The 23,606-nt window shown below is 41.0% G+C and overlaps 1 protein-coding gene across 2 annotated transcripts in view; it reads right to left on the reverse strand.

Moving 5' to 3' along the window:
• Nucleotides 1–21,794, reverse strand: part of LOC126282232 (centrosomal protein 43-like) — a 46,220-nt gene extending 24,426 nt beyond the window's left edge. Inside the window, exons 1-3 of one of the 2 annotated variants that reach the window (XM_049981822.1) lie at nt 21,463–21,794; nt 7,367–7,420; nt 7,077–7,287 (exon numbers count right to left, since the gene is read on the reverse strand). In XM_049981822.1, coding sequence (XP_049837779.1) covers nt 7,077–7,287; nt 7,367–7,420; nt 21,463–21,543 — 346 coding nt within the window. In that variant the 5' untranslated portion in view covers nt 21,544–21,794. The remainder of the gene's footprint in view (nt 1–7,076; nt 7,288–7,366; nt 7,421–21,462) is intronic. The other variant, XM_049981812.1, reaches the window with a different exon arrangement.
• Nucleotides 21,795–23,606: the final 1,812 nt, after the last annotated feature.

Below are 23,606 nucleotides of genomic sequence, written 5' to 3' on the forward strand. Positions count from 1 at the left end.
CAGCTTTTTCTGGCACATGTGGTCTCACATAAAGGAAAATTCAGAAGTTGGTTTATAGATGTAAATAAAATGTGAATTGCACAGATTTTTTACTTACCAGATTGAATATGTGACACCTTCAACACCAGTGTGCCGAAGGTATACTGGAGTGTCAGTTTATTATAGCGAAAATTTCAAAAACAGTGGACCACCAACAAAGGGCATCTTCAGCTTGTGGTTGCTGACAATGGAAATATTTCCATTGCAATTGCAACACACATTTTGTATTACACAAATTCCTGATTCAACATGGTCTGGTCTCAAATGTAATCAAGGTCACAAACAAAACTAATCCCTACAGAAAAATACTCAGCAAATAATTTGATCAAGCTCTGAAAATTAAGCTAGTAGAGTTTAGGCATATCATACAAGCATCAGCAGTATCACATTATATTTGTGTGATTCTTCTGCTTGTGTTGTTTCCTTTTTCTTCTAATTTGTTCCAGAAAGAATTTGTTCAGTGGATTGTGCACCAAAATGAACTTCATTGTGAAACAGTGTTTTAATCTGAATCGAGACCTTTATCTTTCCCCACCCAAGTCCTGTAAGCAGACAACAATGGCTAACTCAATACTTCATTAAGCCAATAACTGACTCCTGCAAAGCCAAATTTCACATGGGCTCACATTCACTTTTAACAATGCTTATACCTAAATCACATGGTAGACCATCGGATCATCACTTGCGAACAGCATTCCTCGGTGAAACAAATCAAGTAGTGATCCACAATTTCTGTAGGTTTGTTAACCTGTCTGCAAAGTATGTTTTATTTTAAATTTCCTGCCAGATTAAATCTGCATGCTAGTTCAGGACTTGAACCTGGGACTTTTGACCCTTGCGAGCAAGTTTTCTACTGATTGAGCTAGCCAAGCATGACTCACAACCCATCCTCACAGGCTTACTTTTGTCAGTACCGCTTATTACACGATTTACAATTTTTAAATCATTTGATCCGGTAAACAGGAGGCACATTAAGATAAAAATGAAACAACAGCTTCAAACAACAAGTTTTACATGATTTTACACAAACCATTACAATACTATATAATGTTGTATTTTTTTTACACAGAAAATATGTAAGATTTGTAATAAATAACATAATTGATTATTTAAAATATGCTAAATGGAATTATTGTGCCCTGTTCACTTTGTGCCAAAAATTCTAGCTCTTTTCAAAGGTAGTTACCACATAAGCCCACTGTTGGTTTGTGGATCATGTTCCATTTCATGCTGCATTAAAATCCAGTGAATTCTACACAGATACATAACATTCCAACAGTATGGCTTCTTGTACTTGCATCTAGTATCTTCATTTGAGTGATGTGCTGATTTTCATGAAATTTCTACTTACAGCTGTGGTGAAAGGTGTTGCAATATCAGCAGCTTAATATAATTTCTGAGTATTTTTTTTTCTATTTTATGTCCTTGGATTCCTTCTCTACAAACAACAATTAACTGTTGCTTCAACAAAAGTAACCATCTTAGCAGCATAACATAACTTACAACACCATTTTAAACAGATGTGTGGAGAAATGTAATGCTTTTGCTTAATGGAGAGTTTTTTCCCATTTGTAATTGCTGCTTTCTCCACACCTGTTGCAGAATGATCAAACCTTGACTATTTATGACAAACTAACATTAAGTTACTTCATAAGTTTGTAGTGTTTTTGTCTTGCACATTGATACTGCAATTGCTATGGGTTTACTTATCTGAATAAAATTTTCTCTTTTTTCATGCTGTGTCAATTCAAAAAATTATTCACCTTTTGATGGCTCTCTCCTCCATCATCATCTGGAGTAAAACCACTGACTGCCGAAACTGCTTGCCACACCCAGTCTTTTTAATTTCTGTTTATTTCTCTCCTTTCTGCTACTTACCCCCCCCCCCCCCCCCTCTGCACCTCCTCTCCTGCTCTCCGTCTAAACTGCAACACTTCATTGTCCGCCACTCCTACCATACTATACCTCTCCCTCCAAGCTCCAGCCTCCTCCTTACCCCCACCCAGTTGCCACTCCCATCATGCACTGGTGCTGCTGCTCGCAGTGTAGTTTCAGCTCTCTCGAGACTGCAGACGAGTGTGCAAGTTGTGTGTGTGTGTGTGTGTGTGTGTGTGTGTGTGTGTGTGTGTGTGTGTACTGCTGACAAAGGCCTTAATGGCCTTAATGGCTGAAAGCTATAATTGTGTGAATCTTTTTGTTGTGCCTATCGCGACTCAGCATCTTCGCTATACGGTGAGTAGCAACTTTCCTTCTCTGGTATTGTTCCATTCTTTCCAACCGCTCTTCCAAGTTCTCTACTGTGTCTGACAGAATTACAATGTCATAAGCAAACCTCTAAGTCTTTATGATGATAAAATCTTCTCGAGTTGACAGCTGAGTTAACGCATTGTTCTCCGGCAACATTCCAACAGGTTTCTTACTTGCCATCTTCAGGCGAATTGTCAGGTTTATGACTCATCTGGATCTTTACAACTGCTGGACCACGGGCTCCTCTGTATGCAGAGAAGCCTGTGATCCAATGGCTATACTGCTTGCTCAATGTACAGATTGAATAGCATTGGGGAAATGATACAGCCTTGTCTCACTCTGTTCTCAACCACTGCTTCCCTTTCAAGCTTCTTGACTCTCATATAACTGCCATCTGGTTTGTGTACAAATTGTAAACAGCCTTTTGTACCCTGCGTTTTACCCCTGCTACCTTCAGAGTTTCAAAGAAAGTATTCCAGTCACCATTATCAAAAGCTTTCTGTAAATCTACAAATGTTATAAATGTAGGTTTGCATTTCCTTAGCCTATCTTTTAAGGTAAGTTGTAAGGTCAGTATTGCCTTGCATGTGCCCACATTTCTCTGGATCCCAAACTTATCTTCCGCAATGTCAGCTTCTACCAGTTTTTCCACTCCTCTGTAAAGAATTTGTGTTAGCATTTTCACATGGTACTTAGTCTCTTAAATATGCTATCAATGTGAATATTCCATCTAAGGTTAGCTTGGAGCAAGATCTCCAGATATTTTGTATTAGCTATACTTGCAATTGTGTGACTGATATCTGAATTTTTATACCCTCTTCACTGTTTCTCTTAACATTATGAAAATTTAATGATACTGTGTTACTTCTGCTTGTTATTAGTTTGCTTTGGCTGAAGCAATTTACAACCCTAGTTATGTAACAATTCCGCTGACTAAAATGCTTGTGTCATCTGCAAACTGGATAGTACTATGACACTCTTTGGTTAACGTTACATCATTTATATACATCAAAAATAGAAAAGGGCCCAGTATTGACCTTGCAGAATACCCCATTTTACTTCTCTGTAATCAGTATAGTGTCTGGTTGCTTTATTATCTTCTTGAAACCATATTGCTACTCCTTGCTTGGGACCAGTAAGATGTGATCAAAGCCAGTTGTTAAGTGTACCTCTAATACCAATACTAATAAGTTTCTGCAGCTATAGCATACGATGTGGAAGGTTTTGACAGCTCACGGCATATGGTAGTTACTTTTTCTCCACTATCACATTTTTGGATCACTTCACTCAGCCGGCCGCGGTGGTCTTGCGGTTCTAGGCGCGCAGTCCGGAACCGTGCGACTGCTACGGTCGCAGGTTCGAATCCTGCCTCGGGCATGGATGTGTGTGATGTCCTTAGGTTAGTTAGGTTTAAGTAGTTCTAAGTTCTAGGGGACTAATGACCACAGCAGTTGAGTCCCATAGTGCTCAGAGCCATTTGAACTTCACTCAGAAATTCAAATATTGTCATTTCTGTTGACCGGCCTTAGTGGAAACCATGTTGGGCTGTGACTAACAGTTCTTCAGTAACATAATGTGTGGTTGAAATTTCATAAAGTCTCCTCTTTTAAGTGCAGTGTCTTAACACCTGTTGTCAGCCAAGAAACATTTCTTCTACTAGTTTTGAATTTTTTTGTTTTTAGCTGGGAAAGAAATATTGAAATTATGTGAGAATATTTACTGAAATATGTGATATTTACTGAAATTACGTGAGAATATTTCCATGAACATGTCAAGTTTTCTACATGTGCCCCCACAGTTGTATATGTCATTCCATGTCTCTTTTTTCATTAACTGCCTCACGTGTTCCAAGTTTTTTCTCGCTAAAATTTCCACCTTTTCTTGTTGCTCGTGGCTCAGTATTGCCAGTGGTTTCTATTGGGAATTCAATAAATTGTGCATAATAATCACTGAAATCTGTATTCATATTTCCTGTTTTGCACAAATATTTATCTTTATTTATTAGTACCTGATCTGCAGTACTTCTGGATGATTTGGTGACCCTGGCAGGGGATTTAACGGTTGTGCGTATGTTGTAAGTTTTTGATAAGGCCTCAAGATTTAATTTGTATTTTGAGTTCATGTTGGAATCTATGTTGAAGTCACCGTACATGATATGAAAAGGATAGATTGCTATTCACAATATAGTGGAGATGCTGAGACACAGATAGGCACAACAAAAAGACTATAAATCAGCTTCCGGCCAAAAGGAATTCATCTGAACTACAAAACGTGCACACACAATCATGCAAATGATGCTCACATGCACATGACCACAGTCTCTGGCTGCCAAGGCCAAGTCTGCGAGCTGCAGCACATGATGGTAGAAGCAATCTGGGTGGTGGGGGTAAGGAGGAGGCTGTGGTGGGGATGGGGAGTGTTTTGACTACCTCTTGTCATGATCTAAAATGAGGAATATCCTCCCTATTATTTCCCCCACCCCTCTCTACAATGGTATTCTGCAGCCCTCCACCTATGCGGTATCCTTGTCCATCCCTACTGCACCCCCACTTTCAACTGCTTGCCTCATGTCTCACATCCCTGCAATAGGCCTAGGTCCAAGACCTGTCCTATACACCTTCCCACCACCATCTACACTAGTCGCATCACAAGCACCACCCATACCATCAAAGACAGGGCTACCTGTGAAACCAGTCAAGTGACCTGCAAGCTAAGCTGCAACCACTGTGGTGCATTCTACATGGGCATGACAACCAACAAGATGTCTGTCTGCATGAATGGCCACTGATATAACTGTGGCCAAGAAACAGCTGGACCACCCAATTGCTGCTCAACAACACGTTCCTCATTTTGATGACTGCTTACAGCCTGTGCTGTCCTCATCCCCCCTACTAATACCAAACTTTTGAACAGCACAGGTAGAAACTCTCCCTGCAATATATCCAACATTCCCGTAACCCTCCTGCTCCCAATCTTCATTACTCATTGTCCTTTACCCACTTATCCTCTTCGCTGATCCCATTCCAACACTACACACAGCACTCCATTTCACCAACGCACTCACAGTCTTTTTACTTTTCTCTTTTTCCGCTGCCCCTCCCCCCACCCAATGTCTAACCTCCCAACTGCACTTAGCTGTCCTATCCTCTTTCCACCTCATCCCTGTATGTCCCCACAAACAGCACTTAACCGTTCCTCACCCATACCCTGCTTTTCCTCTACTTCCCCACCCCAGACTCTCCTTATCCCCACCATCCAGATTGTTTCTCCCATCACGCACCACTTACCACAGTGTGGCCTTGGCAGCCACGTACTGTCGCGTGTGTGTGTGTGTGTGTGTGTGTGTGTGTGTGTGTGTGTGTGTGTGTTTTGTATAATTCCTACGAAGGCATTTTTGACCAAACACTTACTCATTTGACAGTCTTTTTGCTGAGCCAATCTGCGACTCAGCATCTCCACTATATGACAAGTAGCAATCTAACCTTTTCTATAACAAGATTGATAAAATTATTTAATTGGATAAATAAAAAATCTGCTCACTAAGCAGCAGCAGAACACAAATATAAAAAAATGTTGTGACTGGCAAGCTTTCGGGGCTAATGGCTTCTTCTTCATGCAGAAGGATTGAAGATGAAGGAAGAAGGGTGAAAGCAAAGGACTGGAAAGGTCTAGGAAAATGGGTAGATTTTGGAAAAGTCACCCAGAACCATGGGTCAGGGGAGACTTACCGTATGGGATGAGAAGGATAGACTGATGGACTGCATCGGACGAGATTTGAAAACCTGAGAGCTTAAAGATGGAAGACAGGGTAATGTGCAATACAGAGATTACTACTGCAACATCTACTTAGCTTCTCACTCATATTAACTTGTGCACATTGCTTTACTACTTACTTTTATACGTTATGTGCCTTCTCAATATTTATAAGGAAAGTAATTATGTTTCCATCTGGGCTTCTATACGTACAAATAACAATTCTATTTAAATAAGTCAGTTCTGTAGCAGAAATTTCGATGTCATGCTCTTTCCCTGCTGATAAATGATCTTTAACAAACAGTGTTTGATGTCTTCTCCAACATATATGCAAGTTCCTCCAAGCATAAAGGTTTTTCTACAAAAAATTTTAACAAGTGAAATCTTCAACACATGAACAGTTTACCTAGCAACCAGTCACAGAACCTGACAAACACACAGACACACAAACAAACAAAGACAGGTGCAGGGGTGTGTAGCAATTTATGCAGCTTATTGGTGTCATCACATTTTGGAGGAACTAAGTGCAGCTCAGCCAAGGAAACAGTATAATGCATATTATCAGATTTTTCAGAAGACTTGCGAATATGATTGGAACTAGCTGGAAACTGCGCCCCTCCATTAATGGTGTACTTCCAGGTGCTCAGTCAAGAGTGTATTTCTGTTTTCGCAATCTGGTTGGAGTCCAGGCAGCAAGTACAAACAACTCGTAGCTGCTGAAGATGATGACTGGGTTGGTTGTCACAATAATGTGTGAAAATGGAATAAAGATTCAGCTGAACACAAGGAAGTAAACCATTAACCAATCAGGCAAAGAAAACCTAAGGGTCCACGCTGTATCTCTTACCTTCACCAGACACCACTTCCCCTCTACTTACTACCAAAATTGCTATATACCTACCTACTGTTAGATGATGAAAGGCTGACACACAACACTTTGTATCAGCACTGATCAAATTAAAACTATCTGAATTAATGTGAGAACATGGGAGACTTTCTTTATTGCACTGTTGCATTTTAACTGTTTAATTACTCACCACTGTTGTTTTGTAATTTTAATTCTTTCATAAGCTCTGTCCGTCCCCCATAGCTGTATTCCTTTCCATGGAATGTTTCAGGGTCAAATACAGACAAAGTGAAATCCAAATTAAAAAACTCTAAAAACTCTCGTACCAAGCAAGTTATAAAAGCACCTTCAAAGGTCTTCAAAAATGTTCTCAGTGGTTGATTTGTGAATGGAACCTTTGTCTGAAATAAACAATGAAAAGAGTAAATGTTAAGAAATTTCTATTACAATACATATATTTCACAAATAACAATGGCTTACCTGAAATGCTTCTTGGTCTTCGATTGCCAAGATAACACTTGCTCTTAGCTGAGCCTGTAACAACAACAATAATAATAATAACAGTAATAATGATACATCTCCAGAAAAAGTTTCTGCCATCTCTCTCTACATACTAAGATACAATGCATTCAGAGAAAGCACTATTACATGCAAGGTAGACAAAGAAATTACCCACCACAGTTCACTGAGGCGACAAAAGTCATGGGATACCTCCTAATATCGTATTGGACCTCCTTTTGCCTGGCATAGTGTTGCAGCTCGATGTGGCGTGGACCCTAAAAATTGAAAGTCCACTGCAGAAATATTGAGCCATGCTGCCTCTATAGCTGTCCATAATTGCAAAGGTGTTCCTGGAGCAGGTTGTGGTGCATGAACTGACCTCTAGATTATGTCCCATAAATGTTTGGCAGGGTTCATGTCGAGCAATCAGGGTAAGCGAACCATTCACTCAAATTCTTCAGTATGTTCTTCAAACCAGTCACAAACAAGTGTGGACCAGTGACACAGAGCACTGTCATCCATCGCTGTTTGGGAACATGAAGTCCATGAATGGCTGCAAACGGTTTCTACGTAGCAGTAAATAACCTGGACCTAGTCCCTTCCACGTAAACACAGTACACACTATTGTCGAGCCTCCACCAGCTTACTCAGTACAGTGACTTGTTGACAACTTGGGTTCATGGTTTCATGACGTCTGCATGACACTACCATCCTACCATCAGTTCTTACCAACTGAACTCTGCACTCATCACAAGCCCAAGAAAGGGGTTCCATATGATTTTGTACTGTTAGCAAAGGCACTTGACTTCCGCAAGGCATTTGATACAGTTCCCCGACAGTAGTTTAATGAACAAAGTAAGAGCATATGGACTATCACACCAATTGTGTGATTGGATTGAAGAGTTCCTAGATAACAGAATGCATCATGTCATTCTCAACGGAGAGAAGTCTTCCGAAGTAAGAGTGATTTCAGGTGTGCCGCAGGGGAGTGTCGTAGGACCGTTGCTATTCACAATATATATAAATGACCTTGTGGATAACATCGGAAGTTCAGTGAGGCTTTTTTCGTATGATGCTGTAGTATACTGAGAGGTTGTAACAATGGAAAATTGTACTGAAATGCAGGAGGATCTGCAACGAATTGACACATGGTACAGGGGATGGCAATTGAATCCAAATGTAGAAAAGTGTAATGTGCTGTGAATACACAGAAAAAAGGATCCTTTATCATTTAGCTACAGTGTAGCAGAACAACAACTGAAAGCAGTTAATTAGGCATTACGATTGATTTAAAATGGAATGACCATATAAAATCAATCGTTGGTAAAGCAGATGCCAGACAGATTCATTGTAAGAATCCTAAGGAAATGCAATCCGAAAACAAAGGAAGTAGGTTACAGTACACTTGTTCGTTCACTGCTTGAATACTGCTCACCGGTGTGGGATCCGTACCAGATAGGGTTGATACGAGATAGAGAAGATCCAACAGAGAGCAGCGTGCTCCATTACAGGATCCTTTAGTAATTGCAAAAGTGTTACGGAGATGATAGATAAACTCCAGTGGAAGACTCTGCAAGAGAGACGCTCAGTAGGACGGTATGGGCTTTTGTTGAAGTGTCGAGAACATACCTTCACCGAGGAGTCAAGCAGTATATTGTTCCCTCCTACGTATATCTCGTGAAGAGACTATGAGGATAACATCAGAGAGATTAGAGCCCACACAGAGGCATACCAACAATATTTCTTTCCACGAACAATACGAGACAGGATGTCTCACACCTGACGGTGTGTGGCGGATGGTACTTTTAGTACCTCTATTGGTTCTCCCGTCTATTCCAGTCTTGTATTGTTTGTGGAAAGACATATTGTCGATATGCTTCTGTGTGGGCTCTAATTTCTCTGATTTTATCCTCATGGTCTCTTCGCGAGATATATGTAGGAGGGAACACTATACTGCTTGACTCCTCTGTGAACGTAAGTTCTCGACACTACAACAAAAGCCCGTACCGACCTACTGAGCGTCTCTCTTGCAGAGTCTTCCACTGGAGTTTATCTATCATCTCCGTAACGCTTTCACGATTACTAAATGATCCTGTAACAGAGCACGCTGCTCTCTGTTGGATCTTCTCTATCTCTTATATCAACCCTATCTGGTACGGATCCCACACCGGTCAGCAGTATTCAAGCAGTGGGAGAACAAGTGTACTGTAACCTACTTCCTTTGTTTATGGATTGCATTTCCTTAGGATTCTTACAATGAATCTCAGTCTGGCATCTGCTTTACCAACAATTGATTTTATATGGTCATTCCATTTTAAACCAATCGTAATGCCTACTCCCAGATAATTTATGGAATTAACTGCTTTCAGTTGTTGATCTGCTACACTGTAGCTAAATGATAAAGGATCCTACTTTCTGTGTATTCACAGCACATTACACTTTTCTACATTTGGATTCAATTGCCATCCCCTGTACCATGCGTCAATTCGTTGCAGATCCTCCTGCATTTTAGTACAATTTTCCATTGTTACAACCTCTCAGTACACTACAGCATCATACGCAAAAAGCCTCAGTGAACTTCCGATGTTATCCACAAGGTCATTTATATATATTGTGAATAGCAACGGTCCTACGACACTCCCCTGTGGCACACCTGAAATCACTCTTACTTCGGAAGACTTCTCTCCATTGAGAATGACATGCTGCATTCGTTTATCTATGAACCCTTCAGTCCAATCACACAATTGGTCTCAGAAAACATCGTTCTTGTGCAACGCAGCTAGCTCTTTATTCGCACGAAGTAATGGCCGCTATCGACAGGGGATCTCAAGTTGATTCCGTATTTCTAGATTTCTGGAAAGTTTTTGACACCGTTACTCACAAGCGACTTCTAATCAAGCTGCGGGCCTGTGGGGTATCGTCTCAGTTGTGCGACTGGATTCGTGATTTCCTGTCAGGAAGGTCGCAGTTCGTAGTAATAGACGGCAAAACATCGAGTAAAACTGAAGTGGTATCAGGTGTTTCCCAGGGAAGCGTCCTGGGACCTCTGCTGTTCCTGATCTATATAAATGACCTGAGTGACAATCTGAGCAGTTCTCTTAGGTTGTTCGCAGATGACGCTGTAATTTTCCGTCTAGAAAGGTCATCCAAAGACCAGTATCAGTTGAAAAGCAATTTAGAAAACATTACTGTATGGTGTGGCAGGTGGTAGTTGACCCTAAATAACGAAAAGTGTGAGGTGATCCACATGAGTTCCAAAAGAAATCCGTTGGAATTTGATTACTCAATAAATAGTACAATTCTCAAGGCTGTCAATTCAACTAAGTACCTAGCTGTTAAAATTACGAATAACTTCAGATAGATAATATTGTGGGGAAGGCGAGCAAAAGATTGCGTTTCATTAGCAGGACACTTAGAAGATGCAAAAAGTCCACTGAAGAGACAGCTTACACTACACTCGTTTGTCCTCTGTTAGAATATTGCTGCATGGTGTGGGATCCTTATCAGGTGGGATTGACGGAGGACATCGAAAGGGTGCAAAGAAGGGCAGCTCGTTTTGTATTATCACGTAATAGGGGAGAGAGTGTGGCAGATATGATACGCGAGTTGGGATGGAAGTCATTAAAGCAAAGACGTTTTTTGTCGCGGCGAGATCTATTTCCAAAATTTCTGTAACCAACTTTCTCTTCCGAATGCGAAAATATTTTGTTGAGCCCAACCTACATAGGTAGGAATGATCATCAAAATAAAATAAGAGAAATCAGAGCTCGAACAGAAAGGTTTAGGTGTTCGTTTTTCCCACGGACTGTTCAGGAGTGGAATGGTAGAGGCATAGTATGATTATGGTTCGATGAACCCTCTGCCAAGCACTTAAATGTGAATTGCGAAGTAATCATGTACATGTAGATAGTCAATGCACTCTTACATTGTTCATTGACTGTGGGGAACTGTATCAAACACCTTGTGGAAGACAAGAAAGATGGCATCTACTTGGGAACCTGTGTCTATGGCCCTCTGAGCCGTGTGGACGATTGTCTTTTTCAAAACCCATGCTGATTCCTACAGAGTAGATTTCTAGTCTCCAGAAAAGACATTATACTTGATTATAATACGTGTTACAAAATTCTACAACTGATCAACGATAGAGATATAGGTCTATAGTTCTGCACATCTATTCGATGTCCCTTCTAGAAAACGGGGATGACCTGTGCCCTTTTCCAATCTTTTGGAATGCTACGCTCTTCTAGAGACCTATGGTACACAGCTGCAAGAAGATGGTTAACTCCCTTTGTGTAAAATCGAGTTGGTATCCCATCATCCCATCATGTCCAGTGTCCTCTCCTCTTTTGAGCGATTTTAATTGTTTTTCTATCCCTCTGTCATCTATTTTGATATCTACCATTTTGTCATCTGTGCGACAATCTAGAGAAGGAACTACAGTGCAATCTTCCTCTGTGAAACGGCTTTGGAAAAAAACATTTAGTATTTCGGCCTTTAGCCTGTCTTCCTCTGTTTCAGTACCATTTTGGTCAAAGAGTGTCTGGACATTTTGTTTTGATCCACCTACTGCTTTGACGGAAAACCAAAATTTCTTAGTATTTTCTGTCAAGTCAGTACACAGATATTTACTTTCGAATTCATTGAACGGCTCTCGCATAGCCCTACTCACACTACATTTCGCTTCGTGTAATTTTTGTTTATCTGCAAGGCTTTGGCTACATTTATGTTTGCTGTGAAGTTCCCTTTACTTCTGTACCAGTTTTCTAACTCGGTTGTTGCACCACAGTGGCTCTTTAGCATCTATTACGATCTTGCTTGGCACATACGCATCTAACACATATTGTACGATGGTTTTGAACTTTGTCCACTGATCCTCAACAATATCTGTACTTGAGATAAAACTTTTGTGTTGAGCCATCAAGTACTATGAAATCTACTTTTGGTCACTTTTGCTAAACAGAAAAATCTACCTACCTTTTTTAATATTTCTATTTAAGGATGAAATCAACAATGCTGTAACAGCTTTATGAGCACTGATTTCCTGTTCTGCGTTAACTGTTTCAAATAGTCCGGGTCTGTTTGTCACCAGAAGGTCTAATATGTTATGGCCATGAGTCGGTTCTCTGTTTAACCGCTCAAGGTTGTTTTCAGATAATGCACTTAAAAAAATTTCACTGGATTCTTGTCCCTGCTTCCCGTTATAAATGTCTGAGTCTCCTAGTCTATATCTGGTAAATTAAAATCACCACCCAAAACTATAACATGGTTGGGAAATCTACTCGAAATATTTTCCAAATTTTCCTTCAGGTGCTCTGCCACAACAGCCGCTGAGCCCATAGACACACCCAATTACCATGTCTGAGCCTGCTTTAACTGTGACCTTCACCCAAATTATTTCTCATTTCGGATCTCTGTCAATTTCCTTCGATACTATTGCAGTTTTTATCACTATAAACATGCCTCCACCTTCACTGTCCAGCTTGTCTCTGCATTACATTCCAATCTGTGTTTAGAATTTCATTACTGTTTACATCTGGTTTCAGCCAACTATCCGTTCCTAGTATTATGTGGACATTGTGACCGTTTATTAATGAGAGCAGTTCTGGGACCTTTCTATAGATGCTCCTGCAGTTTACTATTACCACATTAATATTGTCATTCCCTGTTGCATTTTGCCTAATGCTACCTTGTCGCGTCTCAGGAGACGTCTTGTCAGGCCTAGGGACTCAAACTGTGTGCCATAGGCTGCTTGATGCGCAACATCACTCCCGACGACGTCCATGGCGAGGTCCATCAACATGACACCTCGCAGCGATGTACAGATGGGCCCAACAACATGCCAAATGGACCGCTCATGATTGGCATCACATTCTTTTCACTGATGAGTGTTGCATATGCCCTCAACATGACAATCATCGGAGACACGTTTGGGGGCAAACTGGTCAGGTTGCACGCCTTAGACACACTGTCCAGCAAGTGAAGCATGGTGGAGGTTCCCTGCTGTTTTGGGGTGGCATTATGTGGGGCCGATGTATGCCGCTGACGGTCATGGAAGGCACCATAATGGCTATACAATACGTGAATGCCATCCTCCAACTGATACTGCAATGATATCGGCAGCATACTGGCAAGGTACTTGTCTTCGTGGACAACAATTCGTACTCCCATCGCGCACACCTTTGAATGACTTCCTTTAGGATAACGACATTGCTTGACTAGAGCAGCCAGCATATTCTCCAGACACGAACCCTATCGAACATGCCTGGAATAGATTGAAAAGGGATGTTTGTGAATGATGTGACCCACCAACTACTCTGAGGGATCTACGCCAAAGCTCCACTGAGGAGTGGGACTATCTGGTCCAACATTGCCTTGAAGAACTTGTCGATAGTACGCCATGATGAATACACGCGTGCATCAATTCAAGAGGATGTGTGCTTAATTCAGGTGCACCAACAGTGCATAATATGTTTTCCAAAGGCACAAAAGAAGTCTTCCTCCTCCGGTCAAAAAAATGAAACTAATGGTCAAGGTGGGTGGAGAAAAAGTGGTTCAGCATCTCCTCCATCATATGCATTCCTGACAAAGGCATCATATACAGCTGCCAGAAAAAAGTTTTGTTGAGGACAGGTACATGTCCCCCTGCAGGACATTTACATTGAATGAGAAAATCAAGGAAGGGTTTCAAAACAAGTTACTTTTCTAATTTCTAATGACTCGCAGGAAAGAGGCTTGTAATTGTGAAAATTCCTGGTACCAGCTAGTGTACATGCTATCAAAATTCTTCTAGAGTTTCTTCCATAGGAAATTTACATTGATTCTCTCTAAGAAATGGAAAAATCATTTGTTGATATTAGTCTTGCAGTTTGATATTAGCCTAGCTGAAAACTCAACACATGTTGTACAGTTCCTCCCACCACATCACACACAGATTTACTGTAGCTAGTAGCAAAAAAGGAATTGTAGGATTTCTGTTGGGTTGTAGCCCAAGGAAACACACTCATTTCTGTAAAACTCAGTTTATTTCATTACAGACATCCACATTACAACAAGTTGTACAGCCAACTGAATAAGCAAGACAAGACAGCATAGGACGTTAGTTTAACAGAGTCAAAGAACTTGCGATGGTAGATATATGTTGTCCGTACTAGTCGACACCAGACAGCCCCCCCCCACCCACCGTGCAGCACAGTTTGAGAGTAGCGCAAGAAGGATGTGTCCGGCAGTGAGGGAAACAGCAGTGATATGATGGGGGTTGTCCATCTCCGGTGATTGTTGCGACAGGGACCACGCTGGGAGGTTGACAGGGTATGGGCGAACAGCACACCTCGACCCAGTGTATTTAATTCCCGACGACATTATGCAGCCTTCCAGCACTCAGGACTTGTGCTCAAGCTATGTCCACTCAGAGCTGCTACTGTAGATCTCACCCAAATGTGCGTCTGCGCCACCAACAATGCCGTTCCTCTGGTTCTCGCCCTCTCTCTCTACCTCCTCCTCCCTACCCCCGTTAGTGGCTCTGAAAACCAACGTTCCACTCGAACATGTGGAGGACATCACCATCCTCGTCAAAAACATCCACATCTTCATCCTGCTGCAAGACAACTCGCCCCACCCAACAGGGGACACTGTTCATCAGTTGATCACCTGCTCCCCCGTGGGATTGACCACACATTTCTCCAAGCTACGGTAACCCCCATAGAGGGGGTTACAGTTCGAATGCTGCCAGCCGACAACACAGGGGACACAGTCCCTCTCCACACCGCTCCATCTTCATGTGTGTGCCGATGCCTCATCTGTCCACACCACCTAGAAGTGTTCCACGTTGACATCCCAGCTTGGTCCCTACTACAACAACCTCCAGAGATGGACATCCCTATCACATCACTGCTGTCTCCCTTACCACCTTCAAATATGAATGATATATCTCTGCCACTGCAAGTTCTTTGACTCTACTAACCTAATGGCCCATGCCATCTTGCTTGTTCAGTCGGCTGTACAACTTCTTGTAATGTGGGCGTCTAAAGAAAAATATCGAGTCTTACAGAAATCAGTGCGTTTCCTTGGGCTACAACCCAACAAAAACCCATAGAATTTTCAGCATCACTGGAAAAATCATTTGTGTGTTCACAAGTTCTTCCTAATTTTATATTGAACAGCACATCCATCACTAAAATAATGCGATTTCCTGACTTGGGGGTAGAGTTCAGCCAACTGCTTAACCATATTTTTCTGATCAGCTTTTACAAATCCTACAATGTGATACATATCATCACTTATAAAGCAATGGTTTGCTGTTATCAATTTATTTTTCTCATTTACTACATAAACACAAATGGGATGGATTATACAGCTGCTTCTTGTCCAGTGGTAACACTGGATTTCATTCTGAAACACTGCAGTTTTCAGCAAAGTCTATTAACAGAGTTGCTTTTTCCGGGGTTAGATTTTCTTTCAAATTTTTCACGGCCCTTGACAGACACTTAAGATATAAAGAAGAGTGATTTATTTGCCTGTAATTTTGTTACCAACAAATCAGTGTGTTCATCAACAGTTGCACATTGCTTTACCAATTCAGTATGATGGTCTGTGTTAATCCACTGGCTGTACTCAATTTCACTATCATAATCTTTGTAAGATAATGTTTCTTTCAAAAATTCTAGCAATTTGTCATCACTGGGAAATCATTACAGTGACTAAGCATGCAGTCATAGTTTACCGAGTCACATACAAGAAATTTTGTAAATTCTTCATATGTTTCTTGAGTGTGTTCCACACCCAAAAGCAGTTTTACATTTTCATGAATACCACAGACACAAAATGAATGAGCGCCTGAAACACCAGCTAAAATATATCACTTTGGTCTTGGTGAACAAAATTTTGAAAAACAAATGTAAATGTTTGGGTTCTCCCATTTAAAACAATATTATAGTTCCCTTAGGTTGCAAAAGGTAAGTCTTTTTTTGCATACACTCATTCTTCTGAATACTAACTTTGTCTTTTGCTCCTGGAAACATTCACGTATATTCACCATTTTGGTAAAAATCAGGGACAAACTTTACAACTTTGTCAATGATCATTTTACTTCTTTTTGGCTTAGGAACTGATAAAATACCCATCTCTGTTTTCCATTTCCTTGCCTGTCGAATTACATACTAAGATATTAAAAACAAAGATTCCAAGACTTACCAAGTGGGGAAAGCGCCGGTAGACAGGCACAATAAATAAAAAAAACACATACACACACACACCCACACACACAAAATTTCCTGCTTGGCAAGTCTTGGAATCTTTGTTTTTAATATATTTTTCCCATGTGGAAGTTTCTTTCTATTTTATTTACATTTGAATTTCATACTAACAAACATTGAATTCTGACATAATTTTTTTCTGCTAACCAAGATTGAGGATCTAAAATTAAAACTAGAATTTTTTCAGACATTTTTATACAAGCCACTTTTTATTGCATTATAATATAATGGCATCAAAATCTTTGGCTTTGTCAACAATTTCATCGTATGTATTATCCTCCCTACTGTCAGAAATTTCAGTACTGCAATCCAATCCCTGGTACAGTTTTCCTATCTTCCTTTTGCCATAAGCGATGTTGCTGTGATTTGGTGACCGGAATGAAGTTTTAAGGGAGAGCGTCCCAAATCATCTGAAGTTTTATTTGCATCCTTGATACTTTGACATTTTAGCACTCACTCATGAAATGTCACCTCGTGGTCACTGGCAGCACTTTCATTTTCATCACTGATGCATCTTTTGTTCAGAAATCTTACAATACATTGTGCTTTACATCCACTCTCTTAGCATTTAATGATTTAGACAAAGGCAAACTTACTGACCTCAAGGATCTTTTAAATGTCTGCCTGTGTATTTTGAAAGGATCACACCAAGTTGTTTGATGCCTTACAAAAACCCTCAGATATAGTAACTGAGATGTTCACACAGTTCTTTCTCAATCATCTGGGAAGTTTATACTAGACCATAACACTATCAAATCTTGCTGGTCTTCACTCAGCTCTAAAAATTTTTAAAGATTTTTTACTGGGATGATAGGTCACCAACTGACATGGTGTTTTAAGTATTTTTCTGACACTACATGAATTTGTATTTTCCATTGTAAATAACTGAGGACTACTTCAGTAAAAAAGGGTCAACGGAGGCGTCCGATCCCACCTGTCGGCTTTGGCCCGTGATGTAAGGTGGTTGTGGGGTGTGACGTCATGACGGAGTGGAATTTAGTTTATGAGTGTGTTGTATTTATAGATGTCATTTTGTTGTGGTCGGTGGTGTGTTTCAGGTTTGCTTGTTTCGTGGTGTATTGGGTTCATTTTGGTGTTGCTGCTTGGCCTGCAAGATATTGGTTTTGACTGTGCTGCAACAGGAATTGGTTTCAGTGAGTTAACAATTAAGTTTCTATTATGTCTAATTTATTGTAGTGCTGCTTGCTGTATGTCATGTGTTAATTTGTTTAATTTAATTTGTGGCTGCTTTTGTTAGGTATGGATATGATGGATAAAGTTAACAGTGCTCGTTTGCATGCGGAAATGTGTTGTCCCTTATAAAAGTTTTGCAACTATATGGGCTGCTGGCAGAAGTGGTTAGGTGTCGCATGTGTCGGCAGGAAATGAGGTTGGCAGAAGTTCCAGCATCTCGGACCTGGGACGGCTACATGTGGCGGTGCCATAGGGACAACCTATGGCACTCCGTAAGGCGTGTTACCTGGTTCGAGGGGTCTAGGTTGGGCACGCGAGAGATTGTGTTGATGATATATTATTTTTGTTATAGATCCTCTCACAGTTTTTGTGCGCATGAGACTTGTGTGAGTAAGAGGACGGTTCTTGACTAGCTTTCATTTTGTAGGGAAGTGTGTTCTGAGTATATTAAGTACAGGGGTAAGTTGGGTGGAGGTTGACAAGTCACAGCTTGGAAAGAAGTAGTATGGGAGGGATAAGTCTCTGGTTGGTTTATGGGTGGGGGGGGGGGGGGCACTGTATCTGGGGGTGTTTCTCAGAGTGTTTTTAGGGTTTTGGAGGGGTGGACGAAAAGGGAAGTGGTGGGATTAATTGATTAGTTTATTGAAGAGGGCAGCACAATAGTTTCCAATGCTTTCTCCTCTTATATGGGGTTGGGCGAGAGGGGGTATCATCATCTAGTAGTTAACCATCGTTTGGAATTCAAAAATTATGAGACTGGGGCTTGTTCAAATATGATAGAGGGGTTTTGGGGGACGGTTAAGTGACTTATTGGGAGCAGGAACAGGTGTTCTTCTAACCCTCAGTCTCATTTAGGTAAGTATTGTTGGTGGAAGAGCGTCCCTGTGGGCTACTGCATTTTTGTTTTAAGGGCGAAGGTGGTGGGTTAAGAAGGTGTTGTGAGGGAGGGGGGCTGTGGCTCTGGTGTGGGAGGGGGGTGGGGGGCTGTAGTTGTTGGTAATGTTTGTGGAGGTAGATGGGTGGTTGTTTTGTGATTATGTTGTTGCAGTTGTCGTTGAGTTGTAGTGTGTGATTGATATCTGTTTATTTTTTGGTTTTTATTTGTTGATGGGTCTTTCATTTTGGGGGGAGGGTCGAGGTAGGGGCGAAAAGGGGGATGGTGGGCTGCGAGTTTCTTTTGGGTTTTTTGTGTGTGTGTGTGTGTGTGTGTGTGTGTGTGTGTGTGTGTGTGTGAGAGAGAGAGAGAGAGAGAGAGAGAGAGAGAGAGAGAGAGAGAGAGAGATTGTAGTGGCTGACCTAGAGTGCAGTGCCGGAACTTTTTTGTGGTAAGTAGTCTCTCTTCTTGGTGTATTTTTTGCGTGTTGTTTGGTTGGTGGTATCGGTGTTTTGGTATCGTGAGTTGCTGTTGACCCGTATAAGTGACACAAAGTGTCCGATTCCGATGCACGGTCGTAGCTATGGGTGTTTTGGTATTGTGAGCTGCTGTTGAGCTATATAGGTCAAGGGAAGCATTAGATTCCAATTTTGTTTGTCTAGGTGTTTGTTTTGTGGTACCAATAGTTGTGGCGGTGGTGTAATTTTTGGAGGTTTATAATATGGTATCGACAGTTGCTGTTGAGCTATATATGCGAAGGGAAGTGACCGATTCCAGAGGATATCGTGTGTAGTGGAATTTGGCAATTATGTGTATTGCCGATTTATTTTGTTGTCTTGTGTCATTTGGTATGGTGGTGTGTGTTTATATGAGTTTATATTTAGTTTGTCCCCTCCCAAAAACCACGCTTGTCCCGTTAGTCTGATTATATTTTTTAAGGATGATGTGTGTGTTGGTTTTTTGATCTATTTTCGTCTTTGTTGTCAGGTGGAATCAGTCGCTTCTGTATTCCCATTAAAAACACTGTACATTACAAACAATGATAAATGGTTGTACCACAGGCAAATATGACCTGTCTCACAGAAGAAAAGGAGTCATTGAGGCAAAAGGGGCTGATTGTTGCATGTCAACAATGTTCAACAATACATGACAGTGGTGGTTGTTGTGTTTTCGTGTACAGGTTTTAAACAAGCTACTGCAAACACACAGAACACATCATCACTGTGAGTTGGTGGTTAGTTGCACAGATACATGCAACATATTATATTCTTTCCAAAACCACAAAATGAACTAAATTTTTCACACTTAAGATTAATTTGTTTGCCTAGAATAACTGATGTTAATTTGAGACCCCAGCATCTGAGGCAGTGGTTGTCAGACCTGACTGAACCTACTAGGAATGCCTCATTTTTCATCATAGTAAAAAGTTTTTTTGACTTTCAATTATGTGTGTCCATTCGCATTAAAACCATTAATATTTTTATTTTAATAGAAAGGTTAACATTAGACATTTTTTAAGACCAAAGCTACGTTCCCAGATGGATGGAGAAATGTGATGTTACTTCACTGTTTAAATAAATGTATTATTGTTACCTATATGCCTCTCTCTCTCTCTCTCTCTCTCTCTCTCTCTCTCTCTCTCTCTCTCTCTCAAGTTAAAAAATCCTAAATCAAAAGCTTAATGTACATGAGTTGTATTTTGTGTAGATAGGTACCATCTTGCTTGGACATTACATTCTCACAGAGCCAAATTCAGAACATCACTGTATTGAAAATTCAAAATAAAAGAGTTTTAGTCTGAGACCAAAAATAATTTCTAGAAGTTCTAGGTTATAGATATAAGCACATATACAAAGTTTCATGAAAATCTGAGATGGAGCATTACAAATCCTAGAATTATTTGGTGCATTGACATGGAATGACCCTACATTCAATGTCCCCTGTTAGTTCTATGTTGAACTGGTCCTCACACATATACAGTATATAGGATGGGTGAAACAAGTATTGTGCAAGCAGTCTCCATTGCAGACGGATTGCGTTTTTCTAGTATCCTATCAACCAAGGCCTGCCACATGCTTTACTTATAACAGACTGTGTGGTCATTATATTTCTTATCCCTAATATTTATGCTATTTTCTTCCTGGTAGTACTTAGATATGGATAAGAGCACTACCTACAAAAAGCCCATGGCCAATATTAATATGGTCTGCGAGATCATTAACATGCAACATGGACTGCAAGGGTCCCAACACATCTGTCAGGGCCACACCTTAAGTCATTTCTACTTTTGACGATGACACTTCTCTCGAGATAACAAGCAACATCCTCTCAACCAGTAAATCATCAACCAACGATGCGACTGCACTTACATTAATATGTGCTGGTTTAGTACGGAATCCTTAGATTTCAGGATGCAATGTGGGGAACGGCCCAAGTCCGACTTCGTTTCCCCTACGCATCATTACCACAAAAACATGATCCGTTCAGCCCTTTCATGACTGACGGACGATAAACAAGCACTACCCTTCTGCAAATAATGTCTGCACATCTCGTGCGTCGTAAGAAGACCACACATATACCAGTATAAAACTTATGACTCTGCTTTTATAATTATTTTAAACTTCGCTGTAATTATGAGATACGCCCGTCACAAAGTAATAGAAATTGGGCTCCTAACAACAAATCGAGATATGTCAAAAAATTGTAGTCGTACAGTGAACACTATTCGAATAACGGTTGGAAGTCGTTCTTCTTACCCTAATTTTCGCCAAAACACCATTATTTTCTAGTGTTTGAGCAATCAGTTCACGTAACTCCGGTCCTTCTTCCGCTGACATAGCTACTGTATTTCATTCAACTTCCTAAAACATAAACAACGCCAAAACCCAAACTGCCTCCACAGATATGATAATGACAACAACTGACGCTCAAAATAAATATCGACCAAGGTTCATAGCTTCATCATCTGGTGTAACCTATGGTAAAACTTCGAAGTCCAGTTTCAGCAAAAGAAACATATAACACTTTCTGTTATATGATGCCTGACAGGACACAGTCTACTCAGTTTGGTTACCTGAACGCTTGTGGTCACCTTGTAGCATTCTGTCAACACATCGCAGAACTTCCAACGGCGTAGTATCTGTGGTTCTTCAGCAGTTTGAATTTCAGCGCGCTCAGTCCTGTACTCCTGGCGCTAAGTATTAGTTGCATTCGGTAGGAGGGTACGTCTGATTCTGAGTGTTTCCTATGGTAATCCGGTTTTAACATTTTCTCCATTTTATGGTAAGTTCATTTACACTAATAACTGTCTAGAAGCAGAAAATATTGAAGATTTTCGAAAATTTGCGATTGTAAGGACTATAGCTCCTATTTTTCATTGCAGAATATGGCAAGAAGTTGAAAGATAAGGAGATATTTGGGTTGTTCTAGGAGGATTTTCCATATGATTTTAATACACTTGAAGGCAGGGCAGGTCCGTTCGTAAACGCGAACTAGGTGATGGCCTAGGGCTCTAGAATTTGGGGCGCGCTTGACGAAAGTGCGCGACAAGCCCGCATGCGCTTGCGCTGCGGTTTACTTTGCTGTTGCGCTACGGTGCCGGGAGCGATGAATCCTCGATTACTGTACACAGAAAGAGCAACAGACAGGACACAAGGCAATTTTACACAGATTCTCTTTGACACTTCAGAACTTTGCGAGTAAACGTTAAAGGAGAGACGAGTAGCAGTTGTTGACGTCACCTCCGCAGTCCAGGTTTTGTGCCCACCCTTTAGCGGGGGCGGGAACACGGTTTCGCCCAGTCCACCACTCGGCCATCTACTTCCTGTATATTAGTACTGCCTTTTTTAAGTTACAGTCAGTTTTGTGAGACCACCTCCTCCTGCTTGTTCATAATCTACTGTGTGATGGTGACTGTAATGAAGCAGTAAATAATTATTTTTAGGTGCAACAATCGTTTTGAGACGCAGAAAGGCATTGTGAGCGTATGTCTCTCTCACTGAAGAGATGTGTGTCATCAAGTAAAGCAGGAGAGGGCTTTTCCAACTACATGTGTCTTTATTACTCTCGAAACCATACACCCACAAACTTCAAGAACGGAACAGGACGAAGTATTTCAGTTTACTTGTTGTAACGTGCGTGATGCCAGCTACTCCCCCGCCCCTTTGAGTGCACTTGACTGCGGGGCACTTGTTGCGACCTTAGGTTTTCAGTCTGTTACAATGTTGTGAGTAGTTAAATTATTATTTTGTTCATCGCAGCCTTGAAGAAGAAAAAAAAAAAAAAAACAGCGAGATATCGAGCACCACAAATGACCTACACTCATCATACAGAGTCACCGGATGCAATCGGTTAGAACTAAGTACACGTAATGTTTCATTTTAGTACGTTGCCTACCTTTTATATAAAAAAGTATTCTACAGTACTGTACATATTTCAATTCATATAGCTAGACAAGTATGTGTTCACTCCTCATTTGCGTTTTGCGAAAATCTGGGAAACTGTGAAATGATTGTGTCATAAGTGTTGCTAAATAAATTAAAGATATGTAGCTATTAATGTCATAACCCCCCCCCCCCCCATGAACCATGGATCTTGCCGTTGGTGGGGAGGCTTGCATGCCTCAGCGATACAGATGGCCGTACCGTAGGTGCAACCACAACGGAGGGGTATCTGTTAAGAGGCCAGACAAACATGTGGTTCCTGAAGAGGGGCAGCAGCCTTTTCAGTAGTTGCAGGGGCAACAGTCTGGATGATTGACTGATCTGGCCTTGCAACATTAACCAAAACGGCCTTGCTGTGCTGGTACTGCGAACGGCTGAAAGCAAGGGGAAACTACAGCCGTAATTTTTCCCGAGGACATGCAGCTTTACTGTATGATTAAATGATGATGGTGTCCTCT

The sequence above is a fragment of the Schistocerca gregaria genome, chromosome 1, assembly GCF_023897955.1.
Source record: "Schistocerca gregaria isolate iqSchGreg1 chromosome 1, iqSchGreg1.2, whole genome shotgun sequence".
Classification (NCBI taxonomy): domain Eukaryota; kingdom Metazoa; phylum Arthropoda; class Insecta; order Orthoptera; family Acrididae; genus Schistocerca; species Schistocerca gregaria.